The 26,397-nt window shown below is 60.8% G+C and overlaps 1 protein-coding gene across 3 annotated transcripts in view; it reads left to right on the top strand.

Annotated features, from left to right (window-relative positions):
- The first annotated feature begins 466 nt into the window (after nucleotides 1-466).
- WWOX (WW domain containing oxidoreductase) overlaps nucleotides 467-26,397 on the top strand; it is a 641,404-nt gene continuing 615,473 nt past the window's right edge. For all 3 annotated transcript variants that reach the window (XM_055145002.1, XM_055145003.1, XM_012931903.2), the window contains exons 1-4: nucleotides 467-673; nucleotides 3,653-3,717; nucleotides 4,408-4,465; nucleotides 6,001-6,179. In XM_055145002.1, coding sequence (XP_055000977.1) covers nucleotides 567-673; nucleotides 3,653-3,717; nucleotides 4,408-4,465; nucleotides 6,001-6,179 — 409 coding nt within the window. In that variant the 5' untranslated portion in view covers nucleotides 467-566. The remainder of the gene's footprint in view (nucleotides 674-3,652; nucleotides 3,718-4,407; nucleotides 4,466-6,000; nucleotides 6,180-26,397) is intronic.

Raw genomic sequence — 26,397 nt, 5'->3', positions numbered from 1 at the left:
TTGCGTTTGCATGCGCATCAGTGCGGCGGCCAGCAAGCTCTGGAAGGTTTCCGAGAAGGAACGTCTATGCGTCCCAAGGCTCCGCGGGGTAGAGCTCGGCGGCGTCTCCGCTCCCTTCCTCTGCAGCCCGCGTCCAGCCGGGCCTGGACTCCATTTCCCAGGACGCCCCTGCAGCTCCTCGGGATTGGTCGGCGCAACGCGGAAGTGATTACGGGTCGCCCAGCAACGGGCGGAGTCCTGGGCCCTGATTGGACGCCGGCGCCCGTCCCTGCAGCGGGGGAGGTGGCGAGCGCTCGGCTCCAGCTCCGGACCTCTGTAATCCACGCCAACCTTTTCCTCCATCCGAGCGGCCGCGCAGCCTCCCGAACCTATTCCGGGCCGAGCTCCCCTCCGGGCTCCGCCCCTTCGGCCGCGGCGGGCGCGAAAGCCCGGAGAGCGGATTCCCGTCCCCGCGGCGGCGGGCGCGCAGTGCGCAGGCGCGAGCGCCTCAGCCCGGACGCGCGCGGGGCTCGCTTGCGGCGGGAGTGAGCGAGTCGCGGAGCACCCGGAGCCGGCGACCCGTCCCCATGGCCGCGCTGCGCTACGCGGGCCTGGACGACACGGACAGCGAGGACGAGCTGCCCCCGGGCTGGGAGCAGCGGACCACCAAGGACGGCTGGGTGTACTACGCCAAGTAAGGGGCCCGGGCCGGGCGCGCCTGCACCGGGGGACAGCCGGGGCCGCGCGGGGGCCGGGTCGGGGGGGCTCCGGCCGCAGCGCTGCACGTGCGAGCGGGCCGGGGGTCTGCCCTGTCAGCTCAGCTCCCGACCTGGGGGCTCGCGCGGGTCAGCCTCGGCGCCACCGGCCCGGGGACGCGGGTGACACGCGGGTGACATTGCGCTGGGGGCAGCGCCGCCCACCCCCGCCCTGGGCGCCCACCCTTCCCGTCTGTGAGATGGGCCCCCTGCGACTGTCTTCCCCTCCATGCCCTTCACTCGTTGCCCGCGAAGCACTCAGCACGGGGGTCCTCAGCACTCAGCACCGGGTCCTAAGCACTCTGCGCTCAAGGCTGCTCGCTCTGTCCCCAGACCCGCCTGGGGGAAGCTTCTTTGTCAGCTCTTCCGGGTGGACTCACGAATGTCAGCCAGTGATTTTGCAGCGGCTGGAAGACTCGCCCCCCTTGAGTGAATCGGGGGTCCCCGAGGATGCAGAGAGACACACAGCCATAAAGACCTCGCTGGGCTTTGAGTTTTTCATTCTCGCCCCGTTGGGGTCTGGTTCGTTCCCCGTGACTCCGGGGTGCAGGCTCAGCTGCTGGACCTCCCTCTGGGGTGCCAGGCTCGCGGGGCAGGGATGGGGGCGCATCCTTGGAGGGTGCCCGCCCACGGCCGCTTGCACCATAGGGGAGGCCCCCTGCGCTGTCCCTTCCTGAGCGTGGGGGCAGGAGGCAGCCCTGGGCGAGAACGGGCGTGGGTGGGTGCCCCTGGCAGGGGTCGGGCTCCGCGTGGGCCCGGGAGCAGCTGGGCGCCTCCTGCCCCAGCCCCTGGGGCCCCGCGGGGTTTGCGGGGGACGCTGGGTGAGGCTGCCCCGTGTCCCCGGAGCTCTGCCCTGGACGCCGGCCCGTGACCCTTGGCCTGCACCCGCTGCCGCCCCGTCCTCTGCCCGGTCTGCGCTGCGGGCTGTGAAGTGCCCAGACAGGCCCGTCCTCCGGGGCCCCCAGGGCCCCCAGAGGAAACTGCACAGCGAGACCCCCGTTCCGGGAGGACGAGAGGCATAAGCCCAGCTCCTGGCCCGTCTTTGCTGCCAGGGTGCCCCAGTTATCTGGGCTTCCCAGGGGCTCAGGCCTGGAGGCTGCCTGGAGGCGGCGCCGCACTTCCCCCCACTGCTCCCTCTGTCACTGTGTCACTCCCCTTTCTACCCCGTCCCTGTCTGGGTTTGGGGCCCCGGGTGTCACTAGAGAAACTCTGCGCCTTCCTGCCAGTTTGGGGGGCTGGTGGGACCCTGCAGCTTCAGGCCTCCCATGGCCAGCCCTGGCCTGTGTGCATGGTCCCTCTGCTCTTGGCTCTCGGGGCCGAGACCCCCCTCGCTTTCCTTTGCCCTCTGGGCTTCCTCCAGCCTGTCTGAGCGGGGGCCGCATCGGGGTGGGGCCATGCCCGGCCGTGCAGCATTGTGGGGGGGCTCATATCGGCCCCATTTCTTTTTTCTTCACTGATGGTGAAACTGAGGCAGAGGGTGGTCACACAGCTTCCCTCAGGGCGCAGGGCTGAGAGACCCTGAGAGGCCGTGAGAGCCTCGCTCCCCCCTGGGACCCTGCACCCCAGGGTGGGCCTCAGGAGGCTCTTCCCACTCACTTCCACTCACCCCCCAGAGTGCAGGGGACAGCCTGGACAGGACCCCACGGGACGGGACCCCCCACAGCAGACCCCCACAGGAGGAACCCCCTATGGGACGGGACCCCCACGGGACGGGACCCCCATGGGATGGGACCCCCCACAGCACAAGACCCCCCACAGGAGGAACCCCCCATGGGACGGGACCCCCACGGGATGGGACACCCCATGGGATAGGACACCCCACGGGACGGGACACAGTACAGGACAGGACACCACGTAGGACACCCATTCAGGGCAGGACACCCCGTACAGGACAGGACCCCCTGTGAGGGAGCTGGCGCGGGCAGGATGTGGGCTCAGAGCCACCCTCTGGCAATGCCCCGGAATCTGGAAGGTGATGGAGAACAAGCGTAGTGATGAGTGCTGCCTGGTGGACAGCTCACCCCGGTGCCACCCCCAACGGGCCGTCCACCCATCCCCCATCTGTCTAGGCATCCATCTGTCCGTCCGTCCATCCATCCACCCATCCCCCATCTGTCTAGGCATCCATCTGTCCATCCATCCATTCTCCATCCCCTGGGGTCCACCTCCTTCCCCATCCATCATCCATCTATCCATTCACCCATCCATCCTCTGGGGCTCCCATTCTGTCTCCTCCATTGTCCGTCAGTCCATCCATCTGTCCATCCATTGTCTCCTGGGTCCCCTCCGTATCCATCCATCCTACGTCCATTCTCGGGGCTCCCCTTCCTTCCCCATCTGTCCATCCCTGGAGTCGGCCCTCCTCCCTACCATTGTCTGGGGATCACAGGGGATCACGTCCTCGCCCCTCTAATTGTTCATCTGCCCATCCCCCCACGGGACGGGACCCCCCCCCCCCCCCGCATAGAATAGGACAACCCACAGGACGGGACACCCCACGGGACGTGACCTTCTCTGGGCTTCATGTCCTCCCCCATCCATCCATCCATCCATCCATCCATCCATCCATCCATCCATCTATCCATCCATCCATCCATCTTCTGGTTTCCACACCCTTCCTCTTCCCTCCATCCTTCATCATCTGGGCCCATGCCCTCCCTGCCCCGTCCTCCACCCTCTGGGGCCCACGTCCTCCCCTCTCCGTCCTCCTGCTGCCCAGCTCGCTCCTCAGGCCTGGCTTCCAGGCGCTCCGAGCAGGTGCTCGGTCACCCGAGACTCTGCCTCTTTCCTTTCCCGACGCCTGACGTCACTCCCCTCGAGAGAGAGTTCTGTTTGGAAAGAAAACATTCGGTGCGATAAAATTCATTCTTACCAGTGTAATCCTTGCTTTGTGACTACGTAACATTTCTTCTCCACAGTCACTCGGAGGAGAAGACGCAGTGGGAACACCCCAAAACTGGAAAGAGAAAGCGCATATCCGGAGGTGTGTATGCCACCCCGAGCAGACAGCCTCGATGTCCAGGCCTGCGTCCTCGAGGACAAAGGGCCCAGCAGAGAGGCGGCAGGCGGGCGGTGTTCTGGAAGCTTCCCCCTCGCAGGCACCCGCACTCGCAGTGGGGAGCTGCTGGGGGTGTGTTGGAGGTGGCCAGGTCTGGGCTGGGGCGTCAGGCTAGTGTCGGGGGCCCCTGACTACCCCTGCGGGGCCCCTGAGGCTGCTCTGTCCGAGCTGGCTTGTGTCACGGGATTTGGCGTGTCTGGCTTCGGTGGAGTCCGTCGAGGTGACCGTGGGGGGGGGGGGGGGGCGTTCCCTGAGACAGTCCCCATGCTGCGGAGGTCTCGGGTCCAGCGGAAAAGGCAGCGCATGGCCAGGACCGCTGGGACCCACGGGAAGGTGCTGAGGGATGTGGCGGCATGTGGCCGAGACACGGAGGGGGAGGCAGGTGTGCGCCCGGGGCCGTGCTCCGGGTTCCAGCTGGCAGGAGCCCTGGCCCAGGACACACTGGCAGGAGGGAAACCGGTTTCCCCAGGGCGGGCAGGGCGCTGGACTCAGCTGGGGTGATGGTGCAACCCCACCTGCCTGATGCAGAGTCCCCCTGGCGGGGGCGGGGCCGGTCCTCCCCCGCCCAGCTGGGCACCCGTCTCCCCTGCCACCCCCGTCTTCTCTGTGTTTCAGATCTGCCCTATGGATGGGAGCAGGAGACTGATGAGAATGGACAGGTGTTTTTTGTCGAGTAAGTGTCACCTCCATGGAAGCGAGGCTCGGCCCTTCTGCATTTTGAAGGGACTCGTTTTCATTGTGAGAGGAAGATGTTCCAGCCCTACAGATAGGCGCTGTGAGCCCCACGTAGGCAGAGCTGCAGAGAGAGAGACAGACAGACAGACAGACACAGAGAGAGAGAGAGAGGCTGGACGGTGGCCCCCTCTTTGGAATAAGGTCCCAGAGAGAGAGAGAGAGAGAGAGAGAGACAGGCTGGACGGTGGCCCCCTCTTTGGGTTCCACACCTGTCCCTCACCCCTGCACACAGGGTTCCAACACCTGTCCCTCACCCCTGCACACAGGTTCCAACACCCGTCTTACACCCTTGCACACAGGTTTCCAACACTTGTCCACCACCCCTGCACACAGGGTTCCAACACCAGTCCCTCACCCCTGCACACAGGGTTGCAACATCTGTCCACCACCCCTGCACACAGGGTTCCAACACCAGTCCCTCACCCCTGCACACAGGGTTCCAACACCTGTCCCTCACCCCTGCACACAGGGTTCCAACACCTGTCCCTCACCCCTGCACACAGGTTCCAACACCCGTCCTCTGCCCCTGCACACAGGTTCCAACACCCGTCTTACACCCCTGCACACAGGTTTCCAACACTTGTCCACCACCCCTGCACACAGGGTTCCAACACCAGTCCCTCACCCCTGCACACAGGGTTGCAACATCTGTCCACCACCCCTGCACACAGGGTTCCAACACCAGTCCCTCACCCCTGCACACAGGGTTCCAACACCTGTCTCTCACCCCTGCACACAGGGTTCCAACACCTGTCTCTCACCCCTGCACACAGGGTTCCAACACCTGTCTCTCACCCTTGCACACAGGGTTCCAACACCTGTCTCTCACCCCTGCACACAGGGTTCCAACACCTGTCCCTCACCCCTGCACACAGGGTTCCAACACCTGTCCCTCACCCCTGCATACAGGGTTCCAACACCTGTCCCTCACCCCTGCACACAGGTTCCAACACCCGTCCTCTGCCCCTGCACACAGGGTTCCAACACCCGTCTTACACCCCTGCACACAGGGTTCCAACACCCGTCTTATACCCCTGCACACAGGGTTCCAACACCCGTCTTATACCCCTGCACACAAGGTTCCAAAACCCGTCCCTTCACCTGTGCACATTTCCCGCCATGTAAAGACTTTTCTCATGAGTCTCCTCTCGTCTCTCAGTTTTTCTTAGTCTTTGCGTAGTGTGTGTGTGTGGGGGGGGGGGGGGGCTGAGCCAGAATGCACAGGTGTAGACTGACTAGTCCCGCAGACACGGCTGTATGGATGTAAAGCGGGTGACGGTGCTTCTCCGGCCGTGATACCCAGGTGCAAGGCCTGTGCACCGCCTCTGATGCCTCTGAAGGGAAGAGCACCCTCGGGCGAGTATCCTCCCTCTGGAGCCCGAGAGACAGCCGGGGGCGCGACCCTTTCCAGTGGGTGCGGAGTGTCCCCTGGCCGCGTCCTCTGGGTGACCTGCCCTTCCGCCCCGCCCGCAGCCACATCAACAAGAGGACCACCTACCTGGACCCGCGGCTGGCCTTCACCGTGGACGACAGCCCCGCCAAGCCGAGCATCCGGCAGAAGTACGACGGCAGCACCACGGCCATGGAGATCCTGCAGGGCCGCGACCTGTCGGGCAGAGTGGTGGTGGTGACGGGCGCCAACTCGGGCATAGGTAGGCCTGGGGGTCTCCGCTCCCCCCCGCCCCCCCGCGCGCTGCTGCAGCTTCCGTCCCTGCCCCCACCCACGGGCGGCGTGGGCCAGCGCTTTGCTCTCGCTCGGGCCGCCCCCGCGTCACGGCGGGCTCCGGCCTGCGGGGTTTAGACACGGTCCTGTTGCCGGGGGCATCCAGACCGGAAGGGACTGGCCGTGGCCCCTGTGGCCTCCTCTCGGGCACCCACAGCGCCTCCCCCTGTCCCACATGGGGCCCAGTCCTTTGCCAGGTTGGAGACTCAGCCCCGCCCGCCCCGCCCACTTCCTGCCCGCGTTCAGTGACCGGGACTGGGAGCTAGAAGGCCGCAAGGGGGACGCCCCTTTGGCACCAGGGGGCCGGGAGACACGTCTTTGGCCAGCGGGGGCCTGAGGCCAGCCCGGCGGCCCCTGGTGGATCCGTGTGTCCTTGCTCGAGTGCCCTGGCCTGAGCGGCGAGAACCCGGCCCTCGGGGTCAGCTGTCCCCGCCAGCGCGGTCCGCGTCCGAGCTGTAGACACCTGCCGCGTGCTCTCTGGCCCCGGGGCCCCACATGCCAACGCCCCTCGCCTATCCTCCCCCTCCCCCTCCCCCGTCAGCTTCCCCCCTCGCCCTGCTCCTGCTTACGCCTGCCGCCTCCCTCCCCTCTTGGTCTCCGCTGGCTTCCTGCCCCTCCTTGGGCCCTTGTGGACACCCGCTGGCCTCGGCAGACAGAGGACGGGCAGGGGACGTTGGCTCCTCTCCTGCCGGAGCCTCGGGGGTCCGCCAGCGCGTTCCTCGCGCCACTCGAGGGAGCCCGTCTCCTTAGAGGGAACCGTCCACTGTGGCCTGGCCAGCGTCTGTCCTGAGGCCCCGTGGCCGGGGACAGGCCCTGCTAGCATCTATGTGCCGGGGGCACAGGGAGCTGCTGCGTTTCAGACTGAGGGGCTGGCGTGGCGTTTCCGAGATTCGAGACGGTTCCCGTCAGGTCCCGTCCCGAGGCTCAGCCGGGAGGGCCGCAGGGCCGGGTCTCAGCGGGAAGGTCCCCCAGTTCCGCCCAGGGAGGACTGTGAGGGGCGTGGGAAGAGGCCCCTGTGCATTTGCTTGCCCGGGGCTGCTGCAGACGTCATTGGGGGCTGGGGGAGCTGTCCAGGTCAGGGCTGGCCAGCACTGGCCGCGGACGCCTGCACCTGTACCTGTGCCTCTCGGGGGCGGGGGGGGGGGGGTGTTGCCCAGTGAAGGGGATTTACCAGGCCCGTTCCCGGCCCGAACTCTGGTCAGTCACGGTTTGGAGAAACTTTTGGAGTCGGACGCCCACAGGCCCCAGGCGGATGGTGGGGCCTCTTTCTCCGCAGGAAGTTCCCCGTCCCCCCCTCCCCCCCCTTCCCCGACCCCCTTTCTGGGGAGCCCTGGGCTTCGGAGACTAACGGTCACCTTGCCTGGACTTTGGTCTGAGGGCCTGCGGCGCCCCGGGGACCCTGCCCATGGCCAGTGGCAGCTGGTGGCCTGCCTGTGTGGGGCTCAGCCCTCCGCTCCCCTGGCCACTGTCCCCGCCTGGAGGACACAGGGGAGGGGGCATGGTTCTGCGCGTGCCACGGGGCCCTGGGCGGGCCGGGCCGGGGCCAGCGCGCACTCGGGCGGGGCTGCTTCAGGCCGTCCTGCCGTCTTATCCTGGACGGTCCTGCGGCTGCTTCTCTGGAGGCCACTGTCGGCCTTGGACGCTGCCCACGGAACCCAGTGCTCTTGGTGCTGAAGCTGGCGGTGCCCCTTCCGGCCAGGCCCCTTCCGGCCAGGCCCCGCCCCGGCAGGCCCCGCCCCCGGACAGGCCCCTCCCCTGGCCCCACGCCCCTCCCCGACCACGCCCCTCCCCAGCCAGGCCCCTCCCCCCGCCAGGCCCATGCTGGGTGTTTGTGCCCCTCACCTGCGCAGTGCCACGGGTGCCGGGAATAGATGGACCACGGGCGGAGTTCGGGGGGACGTCCAGGCGGTGTGTGGTCCCCACTGTTGTGGGGTCGGCACCATGCTGGTGGGCTGGGGGGCTGGCTCGGACCCAGGGCTCGGCACGCGGCCGTGTCCGCATCGCTAACAGGCGCGAGCGAATGAGGCCCCTTCGTCGCCTGGCGCCGGCAGTGATGATGCATCTCCTTCGTTTTCCCGCGACCTTAGGCCGCTGCGGGGAGCACTTGGTAATTTAAGTCCCTTTCCAGAGTTTGGTCAGGATGAAAAGTCACTTTCACCTTTTGAACCCCCATAACACTGAGCTGTGTGCGGTCTCGCGACTTCAGACCCGACCCGGGCTGGCCTGGTTTCGACTCTGAGCCGGAGGACCCATTAGCAGGACTAAGGCTGTGTTCTTCCTGCTCGGACAAAGGCAGGTTTGCCACCTCGGTCTGTATGCCAGTAAAATGGATTCTCAGACTGACACTTCCATTTTTCTATTGGTATTTATGTCACATACTCATCTCCTTAAGATTTCTTATAGGCATTCCAGTTGTGTGTGTGCGTACGTGCGTGTGTGCACATATGTGCATGTACTTGTGTGTGCATGTGTGTGTGCATGTGTGTGCACATGCATGTGTGCGTGTGTGTGCGCACACACACTTAAATATTAAAACCGACATATTTTGAGATACAGAAACTGCGCTTTCAGACTACCAAAGTCATCCCTAAAATTGTTCTCCTCGGAACCAAATGCAGGCATTGCAGATTTCCCTGGGGAAATCCCAGAACACTTGTGAGTGCTGAGGTGAAGATGGTAACTCGGGCCTCGTGGGCCAGCGGGGGGCGCCCGGGTCTGGCCCACGCGCTGTGGTCACGGGGTACGGCTGAGGCGGCTCCTGTGCTCCTGTGGGTCACTGTCACAGTGAGCTCACTCCGGAGCACAGTGACCGGCTCTGCCAGAGCCCGGGAGAGCGCCGTCCACCTGGCGGAGCTGTGTCCTCCCGAGTCAGACTCGCCCTCGTGGTCAGGGCGGGCTTCGGCCTCGCCACGCCGGGGCTCTCTTCTGAGCAGACTCAGTCCTGCCCCGAGCCCAGACCCGGCCACTGGCTTCCCGCCATCCCCGAAGGTCCCACGACTCCGAGACCACAGGCTGTCTTGAAGCCGTTCCGTGGCTTACGCGTGCTCTTTCGGCAGAGGCTGTGACAGTCGCTTTTTGCCTGTAGTGAGACTCACGTGAGATCTTGGCCTGGGTCTTCTGTACAAGGACCCTGGCACTCAGCAAGTCGGGGGGACATTTCTGAAATCATGTACAGAACCCACCGGGACCTGAGCTCCCACTTTAAACTGAAAGCTTTTAAAGCTTTCTCGCCAGTGTTAAAATACACCCATAGATTTTTTTTTTCTTTTTGGGTCACACCCAGCAATGCTCAGGGGTCACTCCTGGCTCTGCACTCAGGAATTACTCCTGGCAGTGCTTGGGGGACCCTATGGGATGCCGGGGATCGAACCCAGGTTGGCCACGTGCAAGGCAAACACCCTACCTGCTGTGCTATCGCTCTGGCCCCAATATACCCATAGATTTTAAGTCCAATGACTCTGAAGTTGTTTGTTCTGGGAAACTCTTGCCGTTTCCCCCACAGGAATGGGGAATGTTTTAGAATGATAGTACAAAAAATTCAAACTTAGTACCTGATGAGTTAAGAAGCCTCTTTGCATTGAAATATTCCTCAGCATTAAATATGCATAGAAGTCACACAGCATTTCAGAGGATCAATCTTTCTTCAGAGAAGAGACAGATTGAATAATCCAAAGAGCCTGATCTCATAATTTGATAACCACATGTAAAGCTTTAGTAAAGAAACATGTAAATAAATAACATATGGTTACTACTTGTTATCATATGTATGTACATATACACATATATATGTGCATACTCATAGTTGAGACAGATTCTTGTCATGAGATCAGTTGAATTTCATGCTTGTTGTTACGTTTAGTATGTCCTTTAATTTTGGTGCTAACAGCACCTGACAGGAATCCTCCAGTTCCTGCTTTAGAGAGGAGCTTAAACACTGGATTTCTAACAGAGATCACAGGTGCTCTATAAGGTCTTAAAACCTGGAGGTAGATTTATGTAGTCCCCAACTGAAATAACTTTGTTTACTTAACAAAATAACTTTGTTAACACTGTGACAGGGTGTGATGGCCCGGGGGTCCGCTGGCCTGCAGGCGTTTTCGTGGCGTTTCTCACACTTCCCCCACTAGGGGGCTCTGCGGCCCTTCGGTTCAGCCAGACAAAAGCTGGCCGTGGGTACTCTTGCCTCAGTGGTGCCCGCACGTGCCCTCACGACTTGTCGGTCTTGCGCTTCCCGGCCAGAGGGTTCACACTGAAGACTGTTCCTAGTGTTCCGTTCTCTTTTCTTTTTCCCCTTCATTTTAAAATTATTTATTTTTTTCCCTTGGCTTTTGTGTTAGAATGCTAAGGGGTGCATGAAAGGGCCACTGTCGCAGGAGGGGTGAGTAAAAGGGCCACTGTCGCAGGAGGGCCCCTTCTGCCAAGCCGCACAAGGGCGTGTGTTTTCCCGCGTTCCTGGTGTTGAGTGCGCTGGCCTGTCCGTGACGTGATTTTTCTTTTCCTAAGTAGAAATTGCGTGTTTCCCTGGGATGCCTGTGCGTAGAGCGCCTTGGCCGCCTTCCGATTTCTCCCGACCCGGTTTCACCGTCTCTCCGCCGCCGCCTTCCCCAGTATTATGTGATTTATCGCCGCCAGGGGGGTTATTAATGATGTGTCTCTTGTACTCGGGGAAAATGTGTCCTTTTGGGCTTCGTTTCAGATTCCTAAATCCCGAGGCCTCTGGACCCAGAGGCTGCAGCAGACAGCCGGGCCTGCGGAGACGTGGGCTGACGGGGGCCTTCGAGCCGGTCTCTGCACAGACAGCCCTCGGGCACCCGCTGATCCCCTGGCCCCCGAGCAGAAACCTGGCTCCGGGGATGAGACACCCTGGGCTCTGCCCAGCCTCTGACTCTCAGGCTTTCAGGTGGGGGGCAGGATGAACGCACGGGAGCGCACCCGGCACCTACACCCTCGTTTTCCCCAGTGATCCCTCCCCGTCCCCCTCATAAGAACCAAAGCCCCCGACACCACACACCTGCCTGTCACATGTCTCGCGCCCAAGTCCAGCTGTTCTTGTCGCTGGTACCCCTCACGCCAGCACCTCGTTCTCGGGCTATGGTGCCGTGCCCTGGGCCCCTGGTGGCCCTGGGCCCCTGGTGGCCCTTTGCAGAGAGGCCCCACCGGCGGGCAGCAGTCAGTGGCCTCCTCGTGGACAGCCCTTGAATTAAGACTCCTGTAGGGTGGTCAGACCACGGTCCAGACTCGAGGGTTTCTGGCCACCCCCGTGCTATCTTCCTTAATGCATAAAACTGCGTTCCGTAAAGCGCCGGTTTTACCCGCACAGCCGCGCCCAACCAGGGAAACGGGGCGTGTCGCGCTATAACGGTTTGGGTGCCTTGCTTCCAATCTCATTGTTTCAGATCTGTGAATTATTTGCTTCCCAGACTCTGCTGGGTCTCCTGGATCTTTCATGTTCAAGTCGTCTTCCGGTCGTGGGGTTTTCCAGACCTGAGATTTTAGAAGATGGAGAGAGGGAGGCAGGGAGGGAGGGAGGCAGGGGCCAAAGGGCGCGGTGCTGGGTGTGGGTCACCCTGCTCAGGTCTCTCAGGGAACAGAATTGGAACCCGAGCTGCTCCGTGCATGGCCGTGTGGACCCTGGCCCAGGCCTGCCCTTGTCTTCCCCCTCCCTGCCCCGAGTTCTCTTGCTGCACACGGACGGGCTCGCGATGGGCCCCGGGGTGCTGTCTGGTGCCGACCCGTCTGTGGGCTTCCGGGGACGGTGTGTCTGCCCTCACAGCCGCTGTTGACCCCCCCACAGACCTCCAGCTTTTGTGGACTGGCGTCGGCATGAAGCCCAGAGAGGGGGGTGACCACTTGGGGTCCCCCAGCCCTGGAGCCGCTGCCCTCTGCAGCCCAGGAAGATTGTGGCTCAGTGCCCGTCCCCTGCGGGGAATGGAAAATGGAGGGGGGGCAGTTGGGCCAACGGGAGCCCCACGCGCCTTGTCCAGTCCAGGGCTGGTAGCTTGGGGGCCTTCTCATTGAAGTTGTCATTTTATTTTATTTTATTTTATTTTATTTTATCGAATCACTGTGAGATACAGTTACAAGTTTTCATGTTTGAGTCTCAGTGATACAATGATCAAATACCCATCCCTCCACCCAGGGCACATTCTCCAGCACCAGTGTCCCCCCCTTTCCCACCCTCCCCCTGCCTCCACGGCAGACAGTTCCCCCCGTTCTCCCTCTCTACTTTTGGGCATTAGGGTTTGGAATGCAGACACTGAGGGTTATCACGATTGGTCCTTTGTCTGCTTCCAGCACACACCTTCCACCCCGAGCGATCCCTCCAGCCGTCATCAGCCTGGTGACCCCTCTCCGTCCCAGCTGCCTTCTCCCCCAGCATGAGACGGGCTGCCGGCTACGGAGCAGTCTTCCTGGCCCTTGTGTCTGCTGTCCTTGGGTGTCCATCTCACGTTATCTTACAGTCCACCAATGAGCGCAGTCCTTCTGTGTCTGTCCCTCTCTTTCCGACTCATTTCACTCGGCGTGAGACTCTCCATGACCAGCCACTTACCCGCAGATTTCACGGAAGTCGTCGTTTGAAAGGTGACTGGCTGGTGGTCAGCTCGGACCTGCTGCAGGTGAAAGCGCGACGTGCGGGACGCGGGGGGCGCCCATCTGTGGCGGTCGGGGCACCTGCAGCCTTTCCTGCGCCTGTCCTTGGGGACTGCACCTGGGCCGTCTGTGAGCGTCTCCCCCTGCCTGCAGCACCTTCCCGGGTGCACTGGGGGGCGCAGTGAGCATTCTGGGGCTGAGCGTCCCCCCCCAGCACACTGCAGATTGATCCCCCTGCCCCCCCCAGGGGGTGGAATTGTATCCAGGGCTGTGTTTGTTCCTCCCCTGATCATCTCATTCATGGTGTTCCCCCCCCCTTGCCCACCTTGGCAGCTGATGATGAACCCGACCGACTGGTTCTTCGTGTTGGCTTTTTTCTGTGTCACGAATTGTCCTTCCATCTTAACACGCGCCACTGTTGGGTATGTGTTGATCGCTGATGGCTTGCTTGCTTCCTGTGGTGCAATTTAGATTTTGGAACGTGCACCCCCTCTCCTTTTTTTTTTTCTTTTAAAGAATTTATCTCGGGGCTGGATCGATATAGCACAGCGGGTAGGGCGTTTGCCTTGCATAAGGCCGACCCGGGTTCGAATCCCAGCATCCCATATGGTCCCCTGAGCACCGCCAGGGGTGATTCCTGAGTGCATGAGCCAGGAGTGACCCCTGTGCATCGCCGGGTGTGACCCAAAAAGCAAAAAAAAAAAAAGAATTTATCTCTAATTTATCTCCCGGTGTGCATCACCTCTAAGCGCCTGTTCTGTCTCAGGATTAAGAGGCAGTCGTGAGAAAGGACTCGGCCCGTCACCCGCTTGGCTTCCTAGAGAGCATCTGCCTCAGCTGTCACGTAGCCGCCCTGCAGGGCGCGGGCCGGCCTGGGCTTCTGCATTTCAGGAGGGGCTCCCCGGGCCCTCCCTGCTGGCCCCCGGCCCTGTGCCAGAGTCCCAAGGTAACGCTCTCCCAGGTGACGGGTTTTTGGTTTTTGTTTTTCTTTTTGGCTTCCCTGTGCGCCTCCGGACCCTGCCTCATTGATGGTCCCCCTCCCGCCCCGCCCCCTGCACCCCCTCACCCCTGCCTCCAAGCTCCCCTCCCGTGAGCCGGCTCCTGCCCCCGTGAAATCAGCTCTGCTGACAGTCCGGGCAGCGTCGGGCAGCCTGTTTCTCTCTGAGAGAAGGAGGGGTGCAGGGGTGTGGGGGGGCCCCCTGGGGGGGCGGAGCTGCCCTGAGCCCCTCCCGTGGCCCAGTGACTGGGGCAAGTGACTTCCCTTCTCTGGACTCTCCATCCACCCCTCTGGGCTCCGGGGGTCTCCCCGGCCTCAGGTGACAGTCCCCTCAGTGCTGGGAGCCGAGGGCGCCCGTGTCGTAGGACGGGGCCGGGAGGGGCCGGCTGAGGAGCGTAGGGCTGGGGCTGCCTTCAGGTGGGGTGCGGCTTCTGACCCTCCCACGCCCGTTTCCAAGTCTGTCCCCCTGTGAACTGGCCACTGCCCGTGTGGTTCGGGGTGGGGGGGGCATGGGGGATGGTTGTTGAGAGGCCCCCTCCCCCACCCTCTGTGGGGGTCTCACGGGGAGGGTGTAGACCCCTCGTGTTAGGGATCTGGGCACCGGGGGAGGTTTCCCTCTGAGGGGGGCCCTCAGGCGGAGGCAAGCTTCCTTCCCCGTGGCGCAGAGGAGAAAATGGAGGCCTGCCTCTGACCCCCCCCAGCCCCCGCACACACACACGGGCGGTTTGGCCAGTGGTGTTGGGCTGGTTGTGGCTTTGGGGCTCTCCCCGGCTGCTGCCTGCTGCAGGCACCCCACGGGGTCGCCCCTGATGCACGTGGGCCGGGTGGCGAGAACCCAGGGCCGGGCTCCATGCCTCGGACACACTCTCCGTGAGGACGGCAGAGCTTGGCTGGCCGCAGGCCACGGAGGCTCGGGCCCGGGGGTGGCTTAGGGGCCGCGGCTGGTGGTGTCTGAGGGCCATGGGGGGTGGGGGGTGTCGTCGGGCTGGACGCGTGGCCTTTATTTTCATTCCAAAGGCAAAAACGTCGACGGTTTTCAAATACAAGAAAGAAGTTGGAGCCAGAGGGATAGTACCGGGGGGAGGGTGTGCGCCTGGCACGCGGCCGACCTGGGTTGGACTCCCAGCATCCCACAGGGTCCCCTGAGCACCACCCGGAGTCATTCCTGAGTGCAGAGCCAGGACTCAGCCCTGAGCATCGCCGGGTGTGACCCAAAAAAGCCAACTAAAAAAAAAAATGTCACTTTTGAAACAAAACCAAAAGGGGAGCCCGGCTCTGAGAGGCTTTGCCAGGAGCCGCGAGTCTGTGCTGCGGCCGAGCTCCCCTGCCCCCCGGACGCTGGCGGGAAGGAGCCGCGGGCCAGGTGCAGTGACACTCCCTGTGGCCGGCGTCCAGCCCCGGACAGGGGCCGAGACGAGATCCTGAGCCCTTGGAGAGGCCGGGGGAGAGGACGGGGACCTCGAGGCAGTGGGTGTCCGACGGGGACGTTTCCGGGAGCCCTGCTGGTGGCGGCCACGGGAACCTGACATGCGTCTGTGTTTGCTCGTGTGTCGCCGCGGGGTCCCGGCCGGGTGCGGGCGGGCGCACTCCTCTCTCGCTCTTCTCCGCGCGGTGCCGTCTCCCCTGCAGACAGACGCGGGCCTGTTTCCCGGCACCGTGTGTAAATGCGCGGAGAGGAGGCCTTCTCTCCCTCTCTCCCTCCGCTCTGGGGAAGGCGTGCACACACGTCACCAGGTGTCCCCGGGGTGGGACGAGGTCGTAGCTCTCCACTGGCGCTCTGGGAGACGCGGGGCCGGGCCCGATGGCTCCTTCGCTTCAGTTCCTTGGTGCGTCTTCGAGACCTGCAGCAGAGCCTACGGTGGGCCCCGTGGGCCCCTGAAGGAGTGTGCAGGGGGCAGGAGGGGGGTCACACGTGCCCCGCATCTCTCCTTGTCCCCCACGGCAGCTGCACTCCCCGGCTCACCTCGGGGTGCCGTATCAAGGTCCCCCCTATCCGTCTTCCGCTGGTGGTGCCTGCGGCTTCTGAGAGAGCACAGAGGCCCGCGGCCGCCTCAAGCTGGTGCCACACGGTGCTTTCTTGGGCCCGCTGAGCAGGGTGAGAGCAGGCAGAGAGCAGGCACGGGCAGGGCTGGACAGTCCTGCGGGGCCCCGGGGCGGCTGCTGTCCTTGGCATCTCTCAGTTCCGCGCACACGCAGTTCGCGTCAGCCCTGGGGTGGAGCCAGACGGCCGCCCCTTCCCCGTCTCTTCACTCAGGCCGGGAGGCCGAACCCCCGTCTCTCAGGAGCAGCTTCCAGGTTTCCGTCTTAGTTATGGAAAGCCCGGTCCCTGTGCGCTCCGGAGGCCTTCCTGGAGGCCAGGGGCTCCAGGGAGACTCGGCCTGGGATCCCGTGCGTCTCTTCTCCGTGGCTGGCGGGAGGTGTCGGGACGGACTCCCCCCCTCCCCCCCTGCAGAGCAACCGCTGCTGGCTTTCGCCCACCTGCCCCTGGAGCTTTGGGCTGCCTGCCCCGGGGCCCGCACGCCTGTTTACACGCCCTCCACGGCTTCCCCGCCTGGCACTCTTGCCGTGTGCAGACGCGCGTCCCCTTGCGGGTGTGCGTTTCACCGGGAAAGTGGACAGTTGTGACGGGCCCCGCGGCCTTTTCCCGGCTCGCCGTGGCTGAACGTTCTCTGAGCTGAGCTGGGAGCGGCGGCGGTGGGCCGGGCCCGCAGGCCGGCTCTGTTGTCGTCCGTCCGTGCACGGCAGGGCGCTGAGTGCGGGTGTTAGCGGCGACACCGCTGGGCCTGCCCGCTTCTCTCGGTCTCCGGGTGCCCCTCGCGCCCCCCTCCCGTTCCTTTGCTCTGACCCGTTGTCTTTCCCGCGGTGGCAGCTGGCGGAGACGCCCTCCTTCCCGACTCCGTGAGTCCCCGTGTCGCCGGCTGCTCGCGCCGTCTCTTCCATTTCAGGTTGTGCTTTAATCTCTCCGAACCTTGATGCCTGCCAGTCTGCAGGAGCTTGGCGGTGCTCCCGTTCTGAGAGAGGCAAGCACGTCCCTGCCGGGATGTTCTCCTTATGCCGAGTGGTTTTGTTTTTTTTTTTCCCAGTGATGCTGAGTTTGGCTGCGCTTGTGATGATTTAGGTGATGTGTGATTAATAGTCAGGAGCGTTTCCCCTCGCTCAGAGCCCAGCGTGGTTTCCGAGCCCTCGGTCGTGTTTCGCCGCGGCGGCAGATGTGAAGGGGAGCCGGAGCCGCCGTCGGGAGGGTGTTCCTTGTCCTGCGGGCGGCCGTGAGGCGTCGGAAGAAGGCGCGACTCTGAGGCGAGAGGGAGATTCTCCCAACACAGGCAGCGAGCGGACGGCGGCCAGGGCGGAGGGAGCCGAGGCCGGACGGGGCCAGGGAGGAGCGTCCCCCGGGCTGCTGGCCACAGATCACCACAGGCTGACCCGCACCGTGCCGAGGCCTGGCAGTGGTCCCCTCCGTGCCACAGGGCTCCCCACAGCAGGTTCAGAGACGGGGGGTTCCCAGCACCGGGGCAGTTTCCGAGTGAAGGGGGGGGCTTTAGCCTCTGGGTAGTTGACAGGCACCTGGCAGTTTCCATGACAACCTCCCACGGTGGCCCCCAAGCACTGCCGGGAGGAGTTGTGGCGCCGTTTCCTGCCACCAGCTCCACTCCCAGCTGTTTCTGTTTTTAATAATAATAATAATGATGATGATGATAAGGGGCTGGAGCAATAGCACAGTGGGTAGGGCGTTTGCCTTGTCCGAGGCTGACCGACCTGGGTTCGATTCCCAGCATCCCATAGGGTCCCCCAGCACCGCCTGGGGTCATTCCTGAGTGCAGAGCCAGGAGTCACCCCTGAGCATCGCTGGGTGTGACCCAAAAAACAAAAAAAAAATAAAAAATGAAATAGGAGGAGGAAGGAGAAGCGAGTGGGGCCAGGGAGCCCGCTGGAACCACACTTGCACGCGGGAGACCCCCGCTCTGCCCAGGTCGGGCTGGTCGGCGGCACGTCTCGCCCGTGCCGGCTCCCTAGGAAGTCAGTGTAGCCACTGGAGGGGGGGGGGGTCCATGCTCCATCCCTCTCTGCCCTCTGGTCCCGGGGCTCTTCCCTCTGTCCTGGCTCCCCCCACGCGCCCCGAGGGCAATCCGCACTTCCTTTCTTTCCTGGGACATTTCCAGTAGCTGCAGAATAAGTAACCCTGAAGCCTTTCTGGTTTTGTTTCAGTTTTTGTTTTTTTGGGGTCATACTTGCTGTACTCAGGGTTTACTCCTGGCTCTGTGCTCAGGGAGCAATTCACTCCTGCAGGCTCGGGGGGCACCATCTGGCGTGCTGGGGATCGAACCCCAGCTGGACATGTGCAAGGCAAGCGCCCTGCCTGCTGGACTCTCTCTCCGGCCCCTACGTCTTCCGGAAAAATAAGAATTCCACTAAAGCAGAGCCCCTCGCCCCTCGCCCAGCCCCGTGTCAACAGGAAGGGACCGGCCCAACTGCCCTGGTTTGTTTTTCGAGGGCTGTTTCTTCAGGGGTGGGACGCGCAGGCAGGAATTGACTCTGTGACTCCTGCGGACTCCAGGATGGGGCGTGCGCCTCTGTAACTGGAATTTATTTAGCATGCAGATGTGGGCAGAGGATTGTTTTATATGGGCCTGGTAGTGAATGATGGGTAGGTGTGATAACTACGTATAAAATTAGATTAAAGTCCGAGGGGTGCTTTTACGAGGCAGGCTGGAAATGGCATCCGGCTTTCTTATGGCTTTTTCATGTCCGTTTTGATGAATCTATTTATTACTCCCGTAATGAGCAGTACACATGGTTGGTTAGCCAAGTTATTGAACTTTATCAACCTTGGCTGAAATTCACAATGCGTGCCCAACTTGTTGTAACACGTCAGGAATCGCATCTGGGCTAAGAGGTTCCGTAATGATTACTCTTGTAATGGAATCTCTTACAAGCCGCGGGGTCGTACCGTGTGCCCTGCTCCCGAGAATTACCCCGATGCCACGAAATGAGGAGTGACACGGAGCCGGCGCGAGCCTCCCTTCCCGCCAGGCCGCGCGGTGGCGGTCGTCAGCTGCCCCCGGAACACGCTGGCAGCCGTGGGCACAGTCACTCCACCCGCAGAGGGGGCGACGCGCGCGCCCAGCCCCGGGACCGAGGCTTCCTGCCCCCGCAGCGGCCCTGCCGCCTGCCAGCCCCGTTCTGCTGACTGCACAGGGTGCCTTTTAATTATTCTGTCTCCCGTGAAATATTTCTCTTTAATTTTTATTAAATTTACTTCTCGTGTTAGGAACCATGTTATTGCACTTGCCAGCGGATGTGTAAAACATGTCCCTGATTTGTTTTATTTTGTTTCTTAGTTTGTAATGCTTCAGAAGGCCTCGGCTGCGCGGCAGGGCTGAGCGCAATGGAGGCGTGTGGGGGCCGCGGGTGAGGCTTGGGGGCCCTCACCCCTCCGTGGGCCGCCTGGGGCTCTGCCAGGCCCCCTCCCTCAGGCCCGGGTGCTGGGAGCAGAGCGAGGCCAGCCTCGAGGCGGGCGGGAGGGGCTGATGGCAGGCGGGGACGGGTTGCAGGCCTGCGCCCCGTGTGGGGTCTCCTCTGCCCCGCCCCTCTGGCGGCAGCGACCAGAGGGTGGCCGGGAGGGAGACCCGTCTGTCCCCGAGGGGCGGAGGCGGTTCCTCTCCGGACGGAGCCTGGACAGGAGGCAGCGGGCTGCCAGGCTGTGTCTGACTAGTGGCCGTGCTGGCCGGAGGTGGAAAATCCGGGTGCCGGGCCAGGACCAGAGCCGGGAGGGGCCCCCGGGCGTGTCGTGTCTGGCCTCCCCCGTCCCCACTGTCTCGGGTGGGGAGCCCCCCGCCTCCTTGGCGTTTGTGCGGAGCCGGCTGGTAGCCGCGGGGTTGCTGGAGCCCCGGAGGGTGTTTGCGGCCCCCACAGTCTTGCACGGTCCTCAGAGCCGTCCCCCTCGGGGGCCCCTCAGAGGCGGGAAGGTGACCAGGAGCACGGCTGGCCCGGGCCCGGCTCTCAGCTCCCCTGGGTGCAGCTGCAGCCGCGGACGCCGAGTCCGACGGAGCCGGGCCCAGCCGCAGCCTCACCCGTGCCCGCGTGGTGCGTCCGGCTCTTTGTCTGTGGTTCCTCTTGTCCTTGGGGCCTGGTCGGACCTGACTGGCGCCTGCACGGGGCTGGGCATGGCTGGTCTTTCCCCCTGCAAGGGGGGCCCGAGCTTCTGGGCTCGGAGACCTCGCACCCGGGCAGCCGCTGAGCACAGCCGGGCACCAGGCCCCACCCAGTGCCACCCCAGGGGCAGCCCTCGGGGGCCACGAGCTCCTGCCACCCGCCCCAGGACCAGCCCGAGGACCAGGGCAGCTGAGCTCCATGGCCGTCCAGACACGGGGACCCGCGTGACAGCCACGCTCCACGCAGGGGCCTTTCGGGACTTTTCACTCAACGATGTGACTTTCCTGTTTCCCTTTCAGAAAAATGAAGAAAACATTTCTGTAGCTTCCAGCTTAAAAATAAGAAGTTTGGGGCCAGATATACCGTGATTCTTGGTGGTGGAATATGTGCACTGGTGAAGGGATGGGTGTTTGAGCATTGTATAACTGAGACTTAAGCCTGAAACTTTTGTAACTTTCCACAAGGTGATTCAATAAAAAAATAAAATTAAAAAAAATTTAAAAAAATAAAAGAAGTTTGGGGCCAGAGCGATAGGACAGCAGGGAGAGCGTTTGCCTGGCACGTGGCCGACCTGGGTTTGACCCCCCCGCCCCCGCATCCCACAGGGTCCCCCAAGCACAGCCAGGAGTGACCCCTGAGCACAGAGCCAGGAGTAAGCCCTGAGCATCGCCAGGTGTGACACCCAAAACTAAGTATTAAAAAAAAAAAAGAAGTGCCTGGGCCTGGGGGTGGACAGGTGGCGTGGGTGGGGAAATGGGCCGTGGGCAGGATCTGCCGCGGGTGTTTACAGCACCTGCCTTGCAAGCATCAGGTCGCAGGTTCGATTCCTGGTGCTACCGTATGAGCAGCGTGAAATCAGGCAGCTCTGTTGGCGACAGTTCCTGCAGCGTCTCCGGGCACGTGCTAAGCACCAGCAGAAGTGACGCAAGCTCAGGCGAGCACCAAAACCACAGGAGGAACTCCAGGCCCTTGGATTGTAACAGTGCTGCTCCCCTGAGAACATTCTGGAGCCTTCGAGGGGGGGAAATAAATGTACCGCTAGCCAAAAAACAAATGTATTTTCGGTGCAGTTTGGGATTTGGGTTGAGGGCAGGAGGCTCCAGACATACGGAATTAAGAAATCCCAGTAGTTACCAGGAAATATAATCAGCAGCAGCAGTTAAAGGTTTAGACTCTCTTTAGAGAATCCCCTCCCCTGTAGTTTCATAAAAAAAAAAAAAAAGCTTATTGCATTGTATAGAATTTGAAATAGGAATATGCCCAGCGATGTTAGTTTATTTTTGTAGCGATCACTTTCCTGATGGAAATTTAGCCATGTGTAATTAATAAAGTACATATTGATGTCAGAATTACCCTTTGCTAAACAATGGAAATTTCCTAAGTAACTGGCAGGTAAAAGAAAAAAATACTCTGTTTCTGACAGCTTGTCATAGCCGAACCTAAAACCTAGAGGCAAAATACATATATTCTGTGTCCTTCCCATATCCACAGCCAGGCTTTCTAAATTCTTCCTTATAAAAATTTAAATTTCTTTTTCTCTCTTTTTTTTTTTTTTGAGAGAGATACCCTCCCAACTATTAATTTCTCTCTGTTTTATAACCTCTTAGAAGATTTGATTTTCACATAAGGTAATCATTGAAATGCTGCATTTGGTCATCCGTAAATGTAATTAATCGAAGAAAACCGGGCTGATTTGGTATTGAAATGAGCCGAATGCCCGGCCCCTGACACGCAGCATTTTACTCGGGGATGGTCCCCGGTAAATGTTTTTAGAATCCAATTCAGGCTTTGCAGCGCGTCCAGCAGCTTGTGAAAAACAAAACGAAACAGAAAACACAGTCTAGCTCCTGCCACCGTGGAAATAGAAATCACTCAGACGAGACATGACGGAGAGCTGATGTTAGTTGACGGGAAACAAAACTGTGGGCCCGTGTGCAAGAGCGTCGGCAGCCCCTCGGCCAAACGCCGGGGGAAGGCAGCGGAGGCCTCGGAGAAAACGCCGATCTGCGCCCAGACGCCCAGCGCAGGGCACTGCCCGTGCCAGCCTCGGCCGATGCCCTGGCCGCCTCCTGCCAGGCAGGCGATCATGAGCAGGACACCCCGGAAAGGCCGAGATCGGTGCGGGTGCCTCGGGGGGCACTGGGCTGGCTGTCACCACGGGGGGAGCCGCCCTGGGCCGGCCAGGCTCGGACCCGGCACCCGGGTGCAGAGACTGGGTCATCAGCGGCCCCGGGCTCGGCGTTTGTATTTTTCTTCTTCTTTTCTTCTCTGAGAAGTACTTTAGCTGAGACCCTCTCACATTTCCATTTATTCAAACAAGATGGAGTTCTCGCTCCGCGGAAGGAATATTTTTAGCTCACTAATTTACTTGGAAACTGCCTTATTCAATATTTGATGTTAAATTTGAGCAGAAACACACAGCGTCATATGACATGAGTTCTTACATGAACATTTTGTTGGATTGGAAGCAGAATCAACACATTAGTCATCTTAATTCATTTAAGTTGGCTTTCTCCAGAATTCTGGAATCCAAAAACAACACATTTGTCAATTTTACACACAAAGGGAGAGGCAGGATGTAGTTTATAGTTAAATGCCCCGCTTTGCGGTGGAGAGCCAGTGCCGTTATATAGTAAGTTGAATGAAATTCAGGGTGAAACAAACACTGTAATAAGATTTTGATGCAAATTGAATGCTTAAAAAAAAAATTTGTTTTATATTTGTTTTAACGAGATTCTCATTATAGACGCTTTCATAGAGTCTCGTAAAACTGTCTGACGTGAAATTTTCTGCGGTCGTGCTACACGAGGGTGCTGCCGTTGGCGGCTGTGATGAGTGTTTCTTCCATGGAAAAAACCTGCTGCTCAAGGTCACCTTTATGCCCTTCCAGGTTTTCAGTCCTCTGGCTTCACGGTGAATGTCCAAGTGTGTCTCCCTGGAGTGAGGCCCCGAACGGGCCCTGGCGCGGCCCAGAACCAACCACAGCAACAGAGAAGCCAAGGTCTGTTGCAGGGCCCAACCCGGCCGTCTGGGCCCGTCTTTGTAAATAAAGTTTTATTGGAGTTGTGCGGTGCACACCCCGCGGCCCCTCGCTCGTGCTTTGCATCTTGTCTGTCTGTGGTCAGCAGAAGTGAGTTGCTGTGACAGCAGCTCTCGGGCTTGGAGAGCCCCGGATGTTTGCTCTCGAGTCCAAAGTTTGTTTGTTCTGTTAATAGAAGCTTCTCGTTGAAGGGCCTCCGGTAGTGTCCGAGTCGCTGAGAAAACGCAGCTGCCTCTTCTGAGGTGTCGCACGTGGGTCCCGGGGGGCTCACTCCGCAGTGGAGCACCTGCCTTGCGCCTGGGGGTCTCTGGGACCACCAAAGAAAAGAGGGTCCAAGAGAGGGTCCCGCAGGCCAGGTGCTTGCCTTTCACGCCACCAACCTGGGTGCAATCCCCAGGGACCCATATGGTCCCCGGGGGCTGCCAGAGGCAGAGCCAGGAAACAGGGAAAGGGAAAAAGGAGGACTGGCATATCTCCACCCCCACCCCCACCCCCCCCCCCCCCGAAACACACACACAAGGAGGACGCCTGAGGTACGCGTTCTACTCTGTGCCAGGAAACGCAAGCCCAACCCTTTTAATGCTCAAGTAAGCAACCAGCTTATCTTCACATTCCTGTTAGGTTGGATGAGTTTCTCTCTTTTTTTTCTTAATGTGGCCATGCATTTGAACTGGGAAAAAATAAAATAGCAAAAAAAGCCAAAAGCTGCTCTGGGGGCTGGCGAGTTTGAGCAGTCAGTTCTGCACCCCTGCACCTCAGCCCCTTGAGCACTGTTGGGAGTGACCCCTAAGGTCACAGCCAGGAGTCACCCCGGAACACTGCCAGGTGTGGCGCCCGACTCAAAACAGCAACAACACGGCTTTGGGGTCGGGTGTATACGTGACACGTTTCCCTCGGACACATAGATGACTTGGGCACACACAAGCCAGGTGAGGTGGCCGCAGTCCACAGCCCGGATGGGATCACCCCAGTCTACGACCCAAATGGGGTCACTGTAGGTTGGAGTGAGGTCGCCCAGGTGAGGTCGCCCCCATCTCCAGAGTGTCTCTCCTGTCCTCGGCAGTTCGCTTACCTCCCACCCCGCTTTGTTCCAGGAATTTTCGTTTTTGCCATTTATGTGCGCTGCTGTGTTTCCTGTTTTGTTCTGGGGCCTCCTCCTGGCTCTGTGCTCAGGGGTCACTCCTGGCGCACGCTGGGGGACCCTGCGCGGTGCTGGAGATGGAGCCGGGCCAGCCACATACACAGCAGACGCCCCACCACCTGCTCTGCCGTTTCTCTGGCTGCTTTTTTTTTTTCTTTCTGGTTTTGGGGCCACACTCAGAGGTGCTCAGGGCTTACTCCTGGCTCTTGTGCTCAAGGATCACACCTGATGGGCTCTGGGGACTGCATGGGGTCCTGGGGATAGTATGGGGTCCTGGGGACTGTATGGGGTCCTGGGGATAGTATGGGATCCTGGGGACTGTATGGGGTCCTGGGGATAGTATGGGGTCCTGGGGACTGTATGGGGTCCTGGGGACAGTATGGGGTCCTGGGGACTGCATGGGGTCCTAGGGACAGTATGGGGTCCTGGGGATAGTATGGGGTCCTGGGGACTGTATGGGGTCCTGGGGACAGTATGGGGTCCTGGGGACTGCATGGGATCCTAGGGACAGTATGGGGTCCTGGGGACTGTATGGGGTCCTGGGGACTGCATGGGGTCCTGGGGACAGTATGGGGTCCTGGGGACTGTATGGGGTCCTGGGGACTGCATGGGGTCCTGGGGACAGTATGGGGTCCTGGGGATAGTATGGGGTCCTGGGGACTGTATGGGGTCCTGGGGACTGCATGGGGTCTTGGGGACTGCATGGGGTCCTGGGGACTACATGGGGTGCTGGGGACAGTATGGGGTGCTGGGGATTGAATCTGGGTGGGCCGCATGCAAGGCCGGCGCCTGCCCGCTGCACTGTCCCCCCGGCCACAGTGCGAGTGCTTAAATAGCCCTTGCATACTTGCTGGACGCGCCCGGGGGCCCCGCTGGTGCCCGGCGGGTCCTGCCTCTCTTTCGTCTCCTGTGCAGATCTTGTAGGATGCCCGGGGCGCGCTCGGGCGAGAGCCTGTGGTGTGTGAGAGCCAGGCTGCATGAACGTGCCGGTGCAGTGAGAGTTCTCTAGTGCGGGCGCTCACACAGTCCTCTCGTCTCCCCACCCAGGGTTCTGGAGAGGAGGTCTTCATTTTTTTTTTTTATTTTTAATTTTATTGTTGAATCACTGTGCGATAGAGCATTACAGAATTGTTCATGATTGCTTTTCAGTCATAGTGTTCCAACTCCCATCCCTCCACAGTCTGATTCCCAGCACCAGTGGCCCCAGGTTCCCTCCCAACCCCTTAAGGCCACCCCCACCCCAGCCCGCCTCTGTGGCAGACACCTCTCTCCTCTCCTCTCTCTCTCTTTCTCCTCTCTCTCCTCTCTCTGTCTCTCTGTCTCTCTCTCCTCTCTCTCTCCTCTCTCTCTGCTCTCTCTCCTCTCTTTGCTCTCTCTCTCCTCTCTCTCCTCTCTCCTCTCTCTCCTCTCTCTCCTCTCTCTCCCTCTCTCTCCTTTCTCTCTCCCTCTCTCCCTCTCTCTCCCTCTCTCCCTCTCTCTCCTCTCTCTGCTCTCTCTCTCCTCTCTCTCCTCTCTCCTCTCTCTCCTCTCTCTCCTCTCTCTCTCTGTCTCTCTCCCCCTCTCTCTCTCCCTCTCTCCCTTTTTCTCTTTCTCCCTCTCTCCCTCTCTCCCTCTCTCTCTCCTCTCTCTCCTCTCTCTCTCTCTCTCTCCTCTCTCTCCTCTCTCTCCTCTCTCTCCCTCTCTCTCTCCTCTCTCTCCCTCTCTCTCCTCTCTCTCCTCTCTCTCTCCTCTCTCCTCTCTCTCTGCTCTCTCTCCTCTCTCCTCTCTCTTCTCTCTCTCCTCTCTCTCTGCTCTCTCTGCTCTCTCTCTCCTCTCTCTCCTCTCTCTCCTCTCTCTCTCCTCTCTCTCTCCTCTCTCTCCTCTCTCTCTCCTCTCTCTCTCCTCTCTCTCCTCTCTCTCCTCTCTCTCCTCTCTCTCCTCTCTTTCCTCTCTCTCCTCTCTCTCTCCTCTCTCTGCTCTCTCTTCTCCTCTCTCTCTCTCTCTCTCTCTCTCTCTCACTTTAGGCATCCTGGTTTCTGATACAGATGCTGAGAAGTTCTCCTGTCTATCCCACTACTTGCTTTCAACACTCAGCTCTTGCCCAGAGTGATCATTTCCAATTTAGTATTGTCATATTGGTCGCGGCATTGCTGGTTGAGTGGTAGAATTCTCACCTGCCACACGGGAGGCCCCGTGTTTTGATTCCCCGGCCAATGCATGACTCATGATTTGGGCTGGAGTGATAG

Source organism: Sorex araneus, chromosome 8 (genome assembly GCF_027595985.1).
Source record: "Sorex araneus isolate mSorAra2 chromosome 8, mSorAra2.pri, whole genome shotgun sequence".
In the NCBI taxonomy this organism is placed as follows: Eukaryota; Metazoa; Chordata; class Mammalia; order Eulipotyphla; family Soricidae; genus Sorex; species Sorex araneus.
Note: the sequence above shows the minus strand (reverse complement) of the source record. Positions and strands in the feature narration are given on the sequence as shown.